The following is a 17,628-nucleotide window of genomic DNA, read 5'->3' as shown; positions in this document are numbered from 1 at the left end:
TCCAGCACTGTGCTTCTACTTATAAAGCCAAGGGGCTGGTTTAGCAAGGGGCTGGTTTAGCACAGGGGGCTAAACAGCTGGCTTGTAATGCAGAATAAGGCCAGTAGCGTGGATTCAATTCCCGTACCAGCCTCCCCGAACAGGCGACGGAATGTGGCAACTAGGGGCTTTTCACAGTAACTTCATTGAAGCCTACTTGTGACAATAAGCGATTATTATTATTACAAGGATCCTGTATGGTCCTTTAAGTCACTTTATCAAATTCTCATGCCACCTACAGAATTTGTGTATGCAAATATGCAATCATATCAGGACCTATAACATTTAATCAACAAATGACAATATTGCACTGGCGCAGCACGTATTGGCTGGATTACGTCATTATTTTACAGCAGTTCAAAGCTATGCCAAAGTGACTCTGCAAAAGTAGAAACCAGAAATGTATGGTAATTTCTATTCATGAAGTTGTCATAGAGAGAGAGAAAGAGGTGGTATTTCTGAGACGGTTGAGTACAGGACAAAGGGAATTATACTTCAGCTAGATAAAGGCTCTTGTACATTCATGCTTTGGCATGACTGGTAACCATTCAATGATGTATATCAAAACTGTAGAACGGATCTGGCGATAATGTTGGCAACCAGGATGACATCAAATCATTAAGCTATAAATTATGAGGGAAGGCTCCAAGTTTATTTACTTCAGAAAATTCCAATATTGGAGGAGAAATTATCAAAGTTTTATTTTTAAATTGAGAGGAGCTTTTAGCATATGATCTTGGCAGCATGGCAGCACAGTGGTTAGCGTTTGATTCGGGCCTTGGGTGATTGTGTAGGGTTTGCACGTTTTCCCACGTCTGCATGCGTTTCCTCCAGGTGCTCCGGTTTCCTCCTGCAATCCAAATATACACAGGTTAGGTGGATTGGCCAGAATAAATGGGTGGAGTGATGGGAATGGGGTGGGGGATGTGGACCTAGGTAGGGTTCTCTTTTGAAGGGTCAGTGCAGACTTTATGGGCCAAATGGCCTTCCTCTGCACTGTAGGGATTTGATGGAGCTCAAATCAGCAACCACCTGCCTCCATGTTCCTGCCACTGGTTGCTCAGCATATCCATCCTCAGTCTTCGAACTGTTAATGGGAGACTTGGCAGAGCTGTTGAAAATTCTGAACCGTTTTAGTAGAGAAAAGAAGAAACTAGCTCCAGTGGAAAAAGAGTCGCTCACAAGAGGACAAAGATTTAAAGAAACTGACAGAAGAACCAGAGGCTACACGAGGAAGAAAAATGGCACAGCAAGTTCATAGAATCATCATATCCTGCAGTGTAGAAGGAAGCCATTATGCCCATCGTGTCTGCACCAGCCCTCTGAAACAGCATCCTACCTAGGTCCATAACCCCACACCATCCCCATGACCCCACCTAGGGCCAATTTATCATGGCCAATCCACCTAACCTGCACATCTTTAGACTGTGGGAGGAAACCGGAGCACCCGGAGGAAACCCATGCAGGTACGGGAAGAAAGTACAAACACCACACAGACTCGGAATCGAACCCGGGTCCCTGGCAATGTGAGGCAGCAGTGCTAACCACTGCTGAGTTGTCATCTGGAATACACTTGCTGGAAAGGGTAGTGGAAACAGATTCAATAATCACTTTCGAAAAGGAATCGGATAAATACTTGAAAAATAAAAAGAAAACGTGGAGGTATGAGGAAACAGGAAGGTTGTGGCACTCCTAATCATGTTACTGGTTCTTACCTTCTTATGTCACAACTGTCTGTGGAAGCACTATTACTGCCCTGGAAACTAAATTAACCTGTTGAGTGGTATCATGGCTGTTTCTCCAGCAAAATTAAAATGCACATTCACTCACCATCAAGTTTTTCGGCAGTTTTGTGAGGTGGGAATTGGATTCACAGTACCTAAGATTGATCCAAGTTTATGTACATATATTTTATACATAATATACAGCAGACTGGAAAACATTTATCCCATCAATTTATGCTGAATTCAGATCCTGGGCAATGTGGGGATTTAATTATTTTGTAAGTTGATGTATTCAAGGCAAAGGCATCAAAATAATGGTAATAAGATTTTGTATTCCAAAGACTTACCTGATGGCATAGGGGCACGAATACAACATTTTTTTACTTTGTTCAGTTTCCTGTGCTTGCATCTGTAGCAATTTACCAATACTTTTAATCAAACCTTGGACATTACTGCAAAAGAAAATTGGCATTATCCCGTGTATAGCATTGTTGAAGCAAATTTAGCATCCTGAACATTACAGCCCAAAAATGAAATTAAAACCTTTAAATTGAGACTGGAGGTGTACGTAATTGGAAGGCACAAGTGGCGAACACTGACCTTCTGAGGCTTAAAGGCAGTCTGAGGAAGCCGACATCACACAAACACGCATGCAGCATTCATTTGTTTATTTACTGGATATTGCAAATGTTGGGTCAATTTTTTTTGTGCATTGTATAAAATCAGAAGGGAAATTCTGATTACAATCTGTATTTTCTCAGTATTTAAGCAAACAATACTGGATTTTTAACTGCTTTGAAAAAGCTCAATGATATTGCTTTCATTATTTACAATGGTGTAATTTGGGACCAGAAACTCCTACTTTCTGCAGTAATGATTATCAAAAAAAAACTTGACGCACCAAATTCTCCCGGTGATCTTCAAGTAAGTTTTAACATTGCTGTTAGATGAACCAAACAGCAATAACACTGCTTTATTTATGAAGATAATTACATTTCAATGTAGTGTAGGGATTCAGGAACAGAGAAGAAAATAATTAAAAATTGAAAAAAATAAAGGAATTACATTCAAGGGAAATTGACCCAAGATTGTATTGTAAGAAATCTTACAACACCAGGTTAAAGTCCAACAGGTTTGTTTCGAATCACTAGCTTTCGGAGCACTGCTCTTTCCTCAGGGGAATGAAGAGTGGATTCCAGAAACATTTATATAGACAAAGTCATCGACATGGGCACCACCATTACAGGTGAGAACACCACCCACCAGGTACGAGGTATTTCTGGGGACTAAATTATACTGTAGTTATTCACTTCCTGAATTTGGGATCCAAATCAGCGCAGAGGGATGAGAGTCTATCTGTAAATTGCAAGGATCCTCTGTGAAGTGAATTGTGTCATAAATCAATTGATCAACTGGTAATGGACACGAGCCTGCATCATAAAAGCTCTCCCTAATTTGGCATAAATTGGCACATATCACTGAGGCGGGGCACAGGAATATCCAGTAATTAATAATAATAATCGCTTATTGTCACAAGTAGGCTTCAATGAAGTTACTGTGAAAAGCCCGAGTCACCACATTCCGGCGCCTGTTCGGGGAGGCTGGTACGGGAATTGAACCCTGCCGCTGGCCTTTTTAAAGGAAAGGAAAGAAGTGACACATTGATGGAGTAGGAGATGATGTTCTGAAATTGTGTCCGAATACATTGCCAGACCAAAATAGAGAGCTTTATTGTTTTACCCTGCAGCCACGAGTTATATCGGATATGGGAACATGATGCTAGAGAATTTCAATCCCCCCACATTCAGGGGTAGAGGGTAGGGAGCAAGTTTACATTTATAAAAACACGTTTCCAACATGTTTCTTGCATTACTGATGCTTAATTGCTGCGGATTTAGGCGTATTTGAGTAAGCTGCTCTGGGAAGACTGGTAGGTAACAATCATATTTAAATAAGGCTCGATTCGTTAGATCTTGGCAACCATTTGAATTTGCCGGCTGTTAGTCAAGTTTTCCCCAAGGGTTGGAAAGCCCAGCAGCCGATGGGAGTTAGCAGCTGCCACATCCAGATTCAAGTGCTTTTCCAATACTACTTGTGGGTCAGGTGGAGCAGGAGTACTTCCCCCTGCCTCCAAAGCAAACCCTACTGCTGCAAATCTTTCCGTCCACACACTACGCCTTCCCACAACTGCCAGGGTTTCTTGCCACTAACATAGAACATAGAGTGCAGAAGGAGGCCATTCGGCCCATCGAGTCTGCACCGACCCACTTTAAGCCCTCACTTCCACCCTATCCCGGTAACCCAATAACCCCTCCTAACCTTTTTTGGTCACTAAGGGCAATTTAGCATGTCCAATCCACCTAACCTGCACGTCGTTGGACTGTGGGAGGAAACCGGAGCACCCGGTTGAAACCCACGCAGACACAGGGAGAAAGTGCTGACTCCGCACAGACAGTGATCCAGCAGGGAATTCGAACTTGGGACCCTGGCGCTGTGAAGCCACAGTGCTATCCACTGTGCTGCCGTGCGCCCTGCTCTTACCCCAAATATATCAGGGTCTGGATGGCTGAAATGGGGTGATTTCCATTCTCCTGCACTGTCATCCCTCGCTTTGATGCACAGAAAAAATGAAAACTAACGAAAATAATGTACCCAGACTCTCAGGGGTGTGAATTTAAGGCTTTAACATCAATTTTAATATATTGCCCAAAGCAATCATTGTTTTGAAATACTAATTATTGCGTGTCAGGATTTAAGAGCAGCAAACCTAATCCTTCTTCAAATACATAGTTGCTTTTGCTTGTAAATTTGACCCTCCATTGCCAGCTCAGTTTTAAGTATAAACTGCCCTTTTTAGACTCAACAGCAGCCAGCTCCAAGTGAAGGAACAGAACAGCCGAATATTCTGGTTGGAATATTGTACATAATCCTTGGTTTTGCAGACATATACTGGGAAGTGTACACATCTGATATGTAAACTAGGTGAGACTGAAGTTAAAATATTCGCAAAGCTTAGAATCAAGAGGAATTTGCAATAAAATAAGGGTGACTTCAATAAAGTATATTCTAAAACAGCATCAAAAAGGCAAATTCAGTGTTTTATTTTGAAAGTCCGGTCAGTAGATGATGACAAGTGAATCAGTGGGAGGGCATTTTTTAAAATTTGAAAGCGTAATAAACATTTGGAATGAACTACTCGGTAAGAAAGTGGGAATAAAGACATTCAGACTGCAAGTTATCGGAGGATGCGTGCTGGAGGGATAACTATTTTGCCTCCATTCCCTTTGGCTGTGTACTTAACTCTGAAGTAACAATGCTGCAAATAAACTAAATGTACAGCTGATTCAGAGGAAAGAAACAACTTTGATCAGTAGATATCGTAACAGCTTTGAATACGTGACTGGAAAAGTTGAATTTTGGCACTTTTGCCAGAACATCCTTAAAAAAGGCTAGTCCATGGGCAATAGCTCTGTATTTCAAAAAAAACTGTTCACGTTTTACGCCACAGACATTTTCACTGCATTCTCAGAGAAAAAAGCAAGTGGTTCAATCATTGGTATCCACTCGCACCGATACAAAGAGAACCCAGAGCTCCCCAGGTAGTCAGGTGCACGTAGCTGCAGCTGAGTCACGCTGGAGCATCCAGCCTGTCCCTAAGTCTGAGGGATTCTTTAAAGGTTCTTCCGTCAACAACAAAGTCAACAGGATGTACATTTCTCAGTCATTCCCAATATATCACCAATATACAAAAGAACACAAAAATAACTTCAAGCCAGGTTGGCAAGTGTCAATCCCCCAAGCTCTAGAGGCGAACCTCTCTCTAAATCTGGTTAAAACTGATAATAGGGAGTTGGATGAACTACAAGCATCCTATGCTCTTCCAAACGTTATCCTCGTCCACAGCTTTTTTGCATGGCACACAATAGACCGATCGCCTGCCCAAACTCACATTAGTCCTGAATGTGGATTTATGTGGATTATCAGCTTTTACAGTCAAATGCAATGCTATGACAAAGGATATTATCCGCGGAAGCAATTGAAATGTCTCGCTCCAACGAAAATGGTACGCAAAGCTCGCTTAATGATTTCTGGTACCTGGCAGAGGGAATTAGTTTCAAAATTCCATTGAGCACATAATTAAAATCAGCATGGTTCTGTGCAACAAGTGCAACCAATGCCTCACAGCAGGCCGTCCGAACCACCACGTTATCACTGCAGCACTTCTCCCACAACAAGTTCAATGCAGGGCTCTGGGGAAAAAAATAATGATAAGAACTGTATCACAATGGTCAATTAAAATGCCTGGCTTATCACTGCAGCATACTAGCCAAACACTTCCATCAGATAAGCTAGGAAATTGAGACTGCCCTCAAAGTTTCATTAATCTTGCTCACTTAGTTAACATTAACAACTTCCTGTAAAGTAAAATCATAAACATAAACTTTGTCAGATTTTCAGAGCGCTCAGAAACTCTGTTAGTGATTCATTTTATTTTCAAAAGTCTTCCATCTTCTCTAATTATCTTGTGGAACTAAATAATTTCACAAAACATTTGTGGGACTGATTTCTTCTGACCTTCTTCAGCCAAATACCTGTACCCAAGATGCAAAATGTCAGGTGAAAGGTAGCAGAGATCTGAGATATGAAGTTTCAGCCCTTTTACAGAACAAGGCTTTTGAGCACCTGCCCCAAACCTGTGTACTTGTGCAAACCCAATATAGCTATTTAAATAAGGTTGTCGAGGAATTTAGACCTCCCACTTCATCCTCCAATGAATTTCGGCCTTACATCCGAGACCATCTCAGTCCAGAGGGTTTGAGGGGCCAGGCAGCAGGGACCAGAAAGGCCAAATGAGTAAGTGGCCCGTTTTTCAGGAAATTATTGAATATTGAGACTATCTGACTCCTTTTTCCATTACTTTTCCAGGGCATTTATGCCACCTGTGCTGGGATTGTGCTTCGACTATGATAATGGCATAGCTCACTCCCATCGGCCCCAGGATATTGATGAGTTGCATCAGAATATGAGTTCCCTATCAAATCATAAAATTGTTAAATCATAAATAAAGAAAAGTATAAACGTCGTCCATCCACTGGAAAGATGCTTCTATGTCAAGATTTGGACAGCACAATGCTCCAGCATTTACTTTGCATGTAATTTTAAAATTTCATATCTATTTGCACAGGAGGTAGTTTGCAAAGGAACAAAACAACAATCAACAAGGGAGAAAAAAAGTCAGAGTTGGATAATGGAAGAACGTTGTGCCCCACACATTTCCATCTTAATGTCAAACAGAGTTTATTCAGCTTTCTCGTAATTTGACTGTACAAATTAAGCACTTTTATTCTGTTGTCAAAAGTTAATCCTTAAAAGTTAATTGAATGGGGTTCAAATATCAGGAAAGAGGAAGGAGTTGATTGTGGATAATAGCCGTTTTTATAATGCCTTTCTCAAACTCAGGATGTCCTCATGCACTCCACAGATAATGAAGTACTTTGGTCATGTGGTCACTGTTGTCAGAATGAAGCACAATTTGCATACAACAAGATTCCACAAATTAGTTATTAAATAATGGACAAGTAATAGGTTTTCGTTATGTAAATTGATGTAGGGGCCAGGACACCAGCAAAACTCTCTTGTGCTTTCAAATCATCCCAAATGATCTTTTACACACGCCTAAATAGGCAGGTAGGCTCTCGGTTTAGTGTCCCACCTAATGAAATGCAGCAAGTCCAACCAAGTGACACTTTTAAAAAAATATTGCACTCCAGTATTAATCTGGATTATTTGCTCAAATCTCCAGAATGGGGATTGAACCCACAATCTTCTGACCCCGGGGTGAGTGCACTCCCATTGAGCCAAGACCGAAATTTGACTGGGCTTAACCCACTTCCATTGCTCTCCATTCATTCAAAGTGATGTAAAACTAATAGTAGGTGGACTTTTTCACACCCCAGCTCACCCCCACTCTGTCTTGAATTTTTGATCAGCTACTTCGTAAAAACAGAAAACGAAAAGATCACAGCCAGTCGAGAGACACACGGGGCATGTATTCATACGTACATACATACATAAGCTACAATTGATGGCAGGAAGCGGATATCTCACCAGAGACAAATCTTGTCTCTGAAGTGGTACTACAATATACTCCTCTGCATTAAAGGAAGACTAACAAATTTTAATTAGACATGCCAAAAAGTTTCAGTCTGTTACAATAGAAATTGTAGGAGGGAAAATAGTAGAAAAGTGTTTACTTAAGACCCAACATTCATCATACCTTTTCCTTTTATCTCAAATAATACACCAAAAGAGTTAACCTAACTGAAAGGAAGCCTGGGAAACTGAGAAATACAGCCAAATTGAATCACCTTTCTAACTCCAGTGCAAATATCAGGAGCCCACAACAAACTAGTAGAGAACATTATTAAATTGGTTTAAATTGTTAATTTTTTCAATGCCAGTATATATCTTTATACAAATATTCTCTGTTTGGAATGATTGTGATTGCAGCAGAGGCAGCACCGGAGTGTTCAACTCTTCCGTATCCTGCTCAGGGCTCTAGATACGGGCGGCACAGTAGTTAGCACTGTTGCTTCACAGCACCAGGGTCCCAGGTTTGATTCCCGCTTGAGTCACTGTCTGTGTGGAGTCTGCACATTCTCCCAGTGTCCGCGTGGGTTTCCTCCGGTGTTCCTGTTTCCTCCCACAAATCCCGAAAGACGTGCTTGTTGGGTGAATTGGACATTCTGAATTCTCCCTCTGTGTACCCAAACAGGAGTTGGAGTGTGGCGACTAGGAGATTTTCACAGTGTTAATGTAAGACTACTTGTGACAATAATAAAGATTATAAAGATTATAGATGCTCCAGTTCGGGAAGACAGTTATTTACATGTACTTTTTCTAATCCAGTACAATAATAATCATTTATTGTCAAAAGTATGAAGTTACTGTGAAAAGTCCCTAGTCGCCACATTCCGAAGCCTGTTCGGGTAAGCTGGTGCGGGAATTGAACCTGTGCTGCTGGCTTTGTTCTGCATCACAAACCAGCTGTCTAGCCCACTGAGCTAAACCAGCTCTATGCCTTCATTGCTCATGATGTCATTTGATTTGATTTGTCACATGTATTAGTATACAGTGATAAGTATCGTTTCTTCTCCTCTACAATGGGACAGGGAAATGCAGATTGGATAATTATTTTGCCAAACATCTCCATCCTATTGAACTTCAATTCGCTCACTTTTCCTACTCCAGTTTTTTCAATTTGAGCTCCTTGGCAAGCTGAATCCAAGTCTGAGAAAATGTATTCATCTTTCTCTTGCACGATTTGGTTTGAACATTAAATGTAATCACTTTAGACTTTTCTATCAACCATCTTTGTGACAGGAGTCAGCATCCCAGACTGACGTATTCACATTCTTCTCTCTCTTTTTAAATTCAGTTTTTCAGTCATATGAAGAGATTTACGTAGTCTTCAGGTTGCTTAAGACCTTACAGTTCTGTAAAGACAGCAAGTGAATTTGTTTCTTCTCTGATCAGATATTCTGCATTCCATAATTTTCAGTTTGCCACTGTTGTAACCGACACAAGACCCACGGGGCCCGGCCGATTAGGCTCCCCCTGATCTCTGGAATACGAGCATTCCCGGTGAGGGGGCAGAGCATCTTCATCACCAGGAGCGTAAACGGGAACATAAAAATCCCCAGCTAGGGTGTGGGCTGGGCGCAGGTAGACCCTTCTGGGACCACTGTATATAGATACTTTGTTCTTCTGTAAATAAATCTTTAGTTCCTTACGTTTCCTGTGTGGCCACTTCTGTGAACTCAATGCTGGAGATGAGGATCAAATAGAGCTGCAGGCGGCGCTATTTTCACTGTACCAAGCCGCTTCTCCAAAGGACACTGAAGGCTGTTTCAGCTGCCATAGCGAATCTGCATTTGGGGAAGCTGGAAGCATTTGATGCAGATATTGAAGATTGGTCACAATGTCGGACGGATAGTTTTTTTTTGGGCCCAACTCTATTAATCGGAGATGAGCGCCAGACCGTGATTCCTTTGGCGGCTTATGAAGCACCATCTTTACTGTGATTAAGAGCTTTACATATCCCGCCACCCGGACTCTGGGCCACTTGTGGACGTGTCAGTGCTTGTGGCGAATCACTTCAACCCCAAACCATTGATCAGCATCGAACACTACCACCGAGCAAACCCCTGGGGAGTCCATAACGGAATGTTTGGCGCGTCTCTGGAAACTCGCGGGATTCTGCAAACATGGTGCCCCCCCTCTCTGAATGTTGCGAGGCAGGTTGGTCTGCGGCGTTGTAACACGGCAACCCAGCGGAGGTTGAGCGCTGAACCTCAACTGGACTTCAAGAGGGACGTAGAAATTGCCCTGTCGCAGGAAAGCGCAGAACAGGGTGTACAAGAATTATAGGGTATGGGTGTCCTCAGTTTAGGCCGCGTACCATCCCCCCTCCCCGGTGCATGGTGCACCCTCGACCAGGTCACCCTCGGTTCTCCACCCTGGGCTGCAACCTGCTGGGGTCGAGCAAGTGGCCAAGGACTCCAGCGACAGGGCGGAACCGCTCCCTGATCCAGATGAGGAAGGCCCCGGGCATTGTGGGGTACGTGGCCGGCGTGGTCACGCGGAGCGGTGTCTGTGGGATGGTCCATCCCTACCGTCGCCCCGCTAGGCCTGGTTGCTTACCTCAGTTCCGCACCTTTTTCGTGAAAGAGCCATGGATGATGGTCTGCAATTTAACTGCGTTTTCACACCCAAGGTCACCTCCATTAAGATTACAGTTCGAATCAATGGTCAACCATTACTAATTGAGTTGGAGACAGGAGCCATCATCTCGGTTGTCGGTCAACACACGTTCTGAGAAACTCCGGACAGGAGTACAGCTCCTGTCATTGCGGGACATCAAGGCTCAGTTCACCGTGTACACCGGAGAGCCGCTAGCCACAGCTTAGACCACCATGGCCCCGACTTTCTATGGGCAACAGTCCGCTTGCTACCCCTGGTCGTGGTAAAAGATGATGCCCCAGTTTGCTCAGCCGCAACTGGATACAACGCCTCTGCATTGACTGGTAGCAGGTTTTCTGAATGAGCTCAGGTAGCCTCAATGCAGTATTGGCAAAGTATCCCAACGTTTCTAAGCGCAGGCTGGGGATGGTCCGCGGGGCCATGGCGAAGGTCCATGTGGACCTTACGGCACAACCGAGATATTTTCATGCTCATGCAGTTCCTTACGCACTTTTGCCTAATGTGGAAACAGAGCTCAGGTGGCTTGAAAGCTTAGGATCATCCGTCCGGTGAAGTTTGTGGATTGGGCAGCGCCAGTCGTCCCTGTAATGAAACCCGAAGGAAGTGTCCGCCTCTGCAGGGACTATAAAATGATGGTGAATAGGGCCTCCAAGTTGGACTGGTATCTAACGGATTGACGACCTTTACTCCAAGTTGACCAGCGTCACTCATTCACCAAACGCAACATGAGCCACATGTAGCTGCAGTTGATTTTGGACCCGGAGTCTCGTAAATACATAACGCGAACACACATCGGGGGTTGTATGAGTACAGCAGATTGACTTTTGGTGTATCATCGGCCTGCACCATTTTCCAGCTTGTGACAGAGACCATTTTGTGGGGCCAACCACCTGTAGCGGTTTATTTGGACGACATGCTGATCACAAGAACAACTGAACAGGACCACCTGAATAACCTAGATGAGGTGCTCCGTCACTTTGGGAATCTGGCATTTGCCTTCGTAAAGAGAAATGCCTTTTTCACTTCCGCGAGGTGACCTCCCTGCGCTATCGCGTAGATGGGGAGGACCTCCACTCGGTTGAAGACAGAGTGCGGGCCATTCGGCAGGCCCCCATGCTGGGAGGAGCGACAGAACTCTGTTCATTCTTAGGTCTCACCAACTACCATGGGAAATTCATCCCGGGCCTTGCGACTCTGTTTGGCTCCCTGCAGAGTCTCCTCAAAAAGAACCAGGTATGGGCATGGGGCCAAACGGAGGTCAAAAGGAAGCTGACTTCTCAGCTGCTGACTCACTTTGATCCCGCAAAGGCGCTTTTGGTCACTTGAAACGCCGATGCCTTATTGTCACATCAGATGACGTCTTTGCCTCGAGGACGCTGGTCAAGGTTGAGCGCAACTATGTCCAAATAGAGGCGGATGTGGGCTGGGCGCAGGTAGCCCCTTCGGTAAATACATTTTTTGTTCCTTAAGCTTCCTGTGTGGCCACTTCTGTGAACTCAACAGCCACTAGTAGTTAATAGTTCACAGAATCCCAGAATAGTTACAGCACAGGAGGAGGCCTGTCGTGTCTGCGCCATCTCTCCAATTGATCAATTCACCTCGTGCCACTCCTCCATCTTCTCCCCATCACCCAGCACAGTCGTCCTTTTCAGATAATAATCCAAGTCCCTCTTGAATGCCTGGATTGAACCTACCTCCTGCACACTCTCAGGCAGCTCATCCCACATCTTATCCACTTGGTTTTGAATACCTCAATTAAGTCACCTCCTGGACTTCCGGTGGCGGCGATGATGTAGGAAGCCGCACATTTGGGAGCTCCCGATTCAAACGGACTTTTCGGCTCTTTTTAGAGCCCAAAACAGAATTTTTTTCAACGTCTCCCGGTGGGAGAAGGTGTGCTGATCGACTTTCTCCGCATTTCATGACTCGAACTCGGAGTGGAAAGGGGGAAAAAGCGGCAGCAGCTCCCCAGAAAAAAACGGGGGAAGGATTCCAAGCTGGCGGCCGGCGGAGCACCAGAGGAGTGGAGGCTGTGGGCGCAGGAGCAGCAAGCTGCTCTCCTGCGCTGTTTTGCAGATTTTAAGGCTGAGGTGCTGAGCTCTCTGCAGGAAACGAATAAAAAGCTCTCGGAGATTCAGATGACCCAGGGTGCTGCCATCCAGGCGTTGCAGGCGCAGGCCACTGAACGAGAGGAGGAGGCCGTGGTCCTCGTGAGTAAGGTGGAGGGGCACGAGGCACTCCACAAGAAGTGGCAAGACCGCTTAGAGGAGCTTGATCACCGCATGAGGCGGAAGAATCTGAGGATCTTGGGCCTTGCGGAGGGGCTGGAGGGGTCGGATATGAAAACCTACGTGGCCACGATGCTGAACTCGCTAGTGGGGGCAGGCTCTTTCCATCTGCCCCTGGAGCTGGAGGGAGCCCACAGAGTACTGGCCAGGAGGCCTAAGGAGAACGAACTCCCGCATGCGGTGCTGGTGAGGTTCCACCGCCCTCTGATCCGGTTGGTCACCTGGAATGCGAGAGGATTGAATGGGCCGGTGAAGCGGCCGAGGGTACTTGCTCACCTGAGGGGGCTAAAGCAGATGTGGCAATGCTTCAGGAGACCCACCTGAAGGTGGCGGACCAGGTCCGTCTGAGGAAGGGGTGGGTGCGGCAGGTTTTCCACTCTGGGTTGGATGTGAAGAACCGGGGAGTGGCGATTCTGGTGGGGAAAAATGTGTCGTTTGAGCCATCTGAGGTGGTGGCGGATAAGGGGGGGTAGGTTTGTTAGGGTTAGGGGCAGGCTACAAGGAGAGAAGGTGGTACTTGCTAGTGTGTATGCCCCAAATTGGGACGATGCGGGCTTTATGAGGCGTATGTTGGGACGGATCCCGGATCTGGAGGCGGGAGGTCTGATCATAGGGGGGGACTTTAATACGGTGTTGGATCCTTCACTGGATCGGTCCAGCTCTAGGACGGGTAGGAGGCCGGCGGCGGCCAAGGTACTGAGAGGGTTTATGGACCAGATGGGAGGGGTGGACCCATGGAGGTTTGTGAGGCCGAGGGCATGGGAGTACTCTTTCTTCTCCCACGTACATAGGATTTATTCTCAGATAGACTTAGGGTAAAGTAGTAGCATGGATAGAGGATTGGTTAATTAATAGAAAGCAAAGAGTTGGGATAAATGGGTGTTTCTCTGGTTGGCAATCAGTAGCTAGTGGTGTCCCTCAGGGATCCGTGTTGGGCCCACAATTGTTCACAATTTACATAGATGATTTGGAGTTGGGGACCAAGGGCAATGTGTCCAAGTTTGCAGATGACACTAAGATGAGTGGTAAAGCGAAAAGTGCAGAGGATACTGGAAGTCTGCAGAGGGATTTGGATAGGTTAAGTGAATGGGCTAGGGTCTGGCAGATGGAATACAATGTTGACAAACGTGAGGTTATCCATTTTGGTAGGAATAACAGCAAACGGGATTATTATTTAAACGATAAAATATTAAAGCATGCCGCTGTTCAGAGAGACTTGGGTGTGCTAGTGCATGAGTCACAGAAGGTTGGTTTACAAGTGCAACAGGTGATTAAGAAGGCAAATGGAATTTTGTCCTTCATTGCTCGAGGGATGGAGTTTAAGACTAGGGAGGTTATGTTGCAATTGTATAAGGTGTTAGTGCGGCCACACCTGGAGTATTGTGTTCAGTTTTGGTCTCCTTACTTGAGAAAGGACGTACTGGCGCTGGAGGGTGTGCAGAGGAGATTCACTAGGTTAATCCCAGAGCTAAAGGGGTTGGATTATGAGGAGAGGTTGAGTAGACTGGGACTGTACTCGTTGGAATTTAGAAGGATGAGGGGGGATCTTATAGAAACATTTAAAATTATGAAGGGAATAGATAGCATAGATGCGGGCAGGTTGTTTCCACTGGCGGGTGACAGCAGAACTAGGGGACATAGCCTCAAAATAAGGGGAAGTAGATTTAGGACTGAGTTTAGGAGGAACGTCTTCACCCAAAGGGTTGTGAATCTATGGAATTCCTTGCCCAGTGAAGCAGTTGCGGCTCCTTCATTACATGTTTTTAAGGTAAAGATAGATAGTTTTTTGAAGAATAAAGGGATTAAGGGTTATGGTGTTTGGGCCGGAAAGTGGAGCTGAGTCCACAAAAGATCAGCCATGATCTAATTGAATGGCGGAGCAGGCTCGAGGGGCCAGATGGCCTACTCCTGCTCCTAGTTCTTATGTTCTTATGTTCTTATGTTCATGGTGAGTAGGGGACTGATTCCGAGAGTGGAGGAGGCAGAGTATTCGGCCATTGCAATCTCAGACCATGCTCCGCATTGGATAGAGTTGGAGATGGGGGAGGTGCGGGACCAGCGCCCGTTGTGGCGGTTGGATGTGGGGTTGTTGGCGGAGGAGGAGGTGTGTAAGAGGGTCCGGGCAAGTATTGAGGGGTACCTCGAGGTGAATGATACGGGGGAGGTCCAGGTGGGGATGGTCTGGGAAGCCCTGAAGGCAGTGATTCGTGGGGAGCTGATATCCATCCGGGCACACAGGGAGAGGAGCGAGAGGAGTGAGAGGGATAGACTGGTGGGGAAGATGCTGGAGGTAGATAGGAGGTACGCGGAGTCACCAGAGGAGGGAGTGTTGGGAGAGAGGCGCAGCCTACAGGCTAAATTTGATTTGCTGACCACTAGAAAGGCGGAAGTACAGTGGAGGAAGGCACAAGGGTATGAACATGGTGAAAAGGCGAGTAGGATGCTGGCTCATCAGCTCCGCAAGCGGGATGCGGCTAGGGAAATTGCTGGAGTGAGAGACAAGAGTGGGAATGTGGTGCGGAAGGGGGTAGAGGTGAATGAGGTTTTCAAGGACTTTTACGGGGAACTGTACCGGTCGGAGCCAACGGTGGAGAGGAGGGGAATGGAGAGGATTTGGTGAAGGGTTTATTAGATGGGTGAGGCTGGTATATGAGGCCCCGATGGCATGTGTGGCCACGAATGGGAGGAGGTCGGAGTACTTTCTGCTTTACCGAGGGACCAGGCAGGGTTGCCCCCTGTGTCCCTTGTTGTTAGCATTGGCAATCGAGCCGTTGGCGATGGCGTTGAGGGATTCAGGGAGGTGGAGGGGTTTGGTGCGAGGTGGGGAGGAACATAGGGTGTCGTTGTATGCCGACGACCTGTTACTGTATGTGGAGCACCCGGTGGGAAGGATGCCGGGGGTGATGGAGCTGCTAGCTGAGTTTGGGACCTTTTCAGGCTATAAACTAAATCTAGGCAAGAGTGAGGTGTTTGTAGTGCACCCTGGAGACCAGGAGGAAGGAATTGGTAGGCTCCCGCTTAGGAGGGCAGGGGACAGTTTTAGGTACCTGGGGGTGCAGGTGGCCAGGGACTGGGGGACTCTTCACAAGCATAACTTCACCAGGCTTGTGGATCAGATGGAGGAGGAGTTCAAGAGGTGGGGCATGCTGCCATTGTCGTTGGCGGGGAGGGTGCAGTCCGTCAAAATGACAGTGCTTCCGAGGTTCTTGTTCCTCTTTCAGTGCCTGCCCATCTTCATCCCCAGGGCCTTCTTTAGGAGGGTGACTAGCAGTATTACTTTGGCTGGTTCTCCGGGTACAAGTTGAACATGGGAAAGAACGAGGTGTTCCCGATTGAAACCAGAGGGCAGGAGAGTCAGGTAGGGGAGTTGCCTTTTAAGGTAGTGGGGATGAATTTTAGGGGATTCAGGTGACGTGGGATTGGGCGCAGTTGCACAAGTGGAGGAGATGAAAGGGGACCTCAGGAGGTGGGACATTCTGCCATTGTCGTTGGCGGTACGGGTGCACAGTTAAGATGATGGTGCTGCCAAGGTTTTTGTTCGTACTTCAGAACCTCCCAATCTTTGTTCCGAAGGTGTTCTTTGAAAAAGGTTAACGCGCTGATCTCTGGGTTTGTATGGGTGGGGAAACCCCACGGGACAAAAGTTTTTTTTGGAGCGGGGGGGGGGGTCGTGGAGACGGTTTATTGGAGGGGAATGAGCTTTAAGGCATTGTTCACAGCACCTCTGCTGTTCTCGCCAGCCATACACTCCATGAGCCTCGAGGGTGTGGGGGCAGTTTTTGGGTCTGGAGGGTGCCTCGGTGTGGCACCGATCCGTGATAATCATAGGTTTGCACAGGGGCGGCTGGATCCAAGGTTTCAGGTTGGTGGCAGGCAGGGATTGAGCAAGTCGGTGACCTGTTTGTAGGTCACAGCTTCGTGAAATAGGAGGACCTGGAGGAAGAGTATGAGCCTCCCAGGGGGAACGGCTTCAGGTACATTTAAGACATTAGGGATATTTAAGCGACTCTTGGACAGGCACATGGACAGCAGTAAATTGAAGGGGTGTAGGTTAGGGTTGATCTTAAGATTAGGATAAATGGTCAGCACAACATGGTGGGCTGAAGGGCCTGAACTGTGCTGTACTGTGCTATGTTCTAAGTTCTATATACCTGCAGGATTGGGATTTTGTGAAGAGAGGGGTACCATCTTTTCCGTGTTTACCGCCCTTGGGGTTGCAAGACAAGGTGCTGTCAAAGGAGGAGATAGGGGAGGGGAAGGATTGGGAGGGGGCGCTGGTGGGGGATATAAAGCGAAAGTGGACGGAGGAGCTGGGTGGGGAGGTGGAAGTCTGGGCGTGGGCTAAGTCTCATTCAGTTTAAAGTACCAGGGGGCGCGAGAGCCGACGCTTTAGCCTTTGCCTCCCTGATAACCCAGAGAGTGATCTTATTTGGATGGAGGGACTCAGAGCCGCCGACAGCAGGGGTGTGGGTGAGTGACCTGGCACGATTCCTGAGGATGGAGAAGGTCAAGTCCATCCTGAGGGGGTCAGTTGATGGTTCGCTTAGAGTTGGAAGCCGTTCAACTTCTTTCATGGCGATTGAGGAATCAGCAAAAGGGAAGGGGGCAAGAGTAGGGAACGGGGAGGGGGTGGGTTGTTGGTTATTTCTAATGTTGTACCATTTTGCTTCCACATTGGTTTGTTTTTTATGAAAATGCCTGAATAAATGCCTTTGAAAAAGAAAGATTCTACTGCATATAGTTTCAGACAGAATCCCTGCTGCACAGCATTATCATCAATATCAATGTCCATTCATTTTTTTAACGCCTCAATC

The 17,628-nt window shown here is 46.3% G+C and overlaps 1 protein-coding gene across 3 annotated transcripts in view; it reads right to left on the bottom strand.

Annotated features, from left to right (window-relative positions):
* Window positions 1–17,628, bottom strand: part of focad (focadhesin) — a 366,162-nt gene that overhangs the window by 256,251 nt on the left and 92,283 nt on the right. For all 3 annotated transcript variants that reach the window (XM_038804621.1, XM_038804620.1, XM_038804622.1), the window contains exons 5-6: window positions 5,859–6,013; window positions 2,111–2,215 (exon numbers count right to left, since the gene is read on the bottom strand). In XM_038804621.1, the coding sequence (XP_038660549.1) occupies window positions 2,111–2,215; window positions 5,859–6,013 (260 nt within the window). The remainder of the gene's footprint in view (window positions 1–2,110; window positions 2,216–5,858; window positions 6,014–17,628) is intronic.

Source organism: Scyliorhinus canicula, chromosome 8, assembly GCF_902713615.1.
Source record: "Scyliorhinus canicula chromosome 8, sScyCan1.1, whole genome shotgun sequence".
Taxonomy (NCBI): Eukaryota; Metazoa; Chordata; class Chondrichthyes; order Carcharhiniformes; family Scyliorhinidae; genus Scyliorhinus; species Scyliorhinus canicula.
The sequence above is the reverse complement of the archived record's forward strand: the minus strand, read 5'-3'. Positions and strand labels throughout refer to the sequence as shown.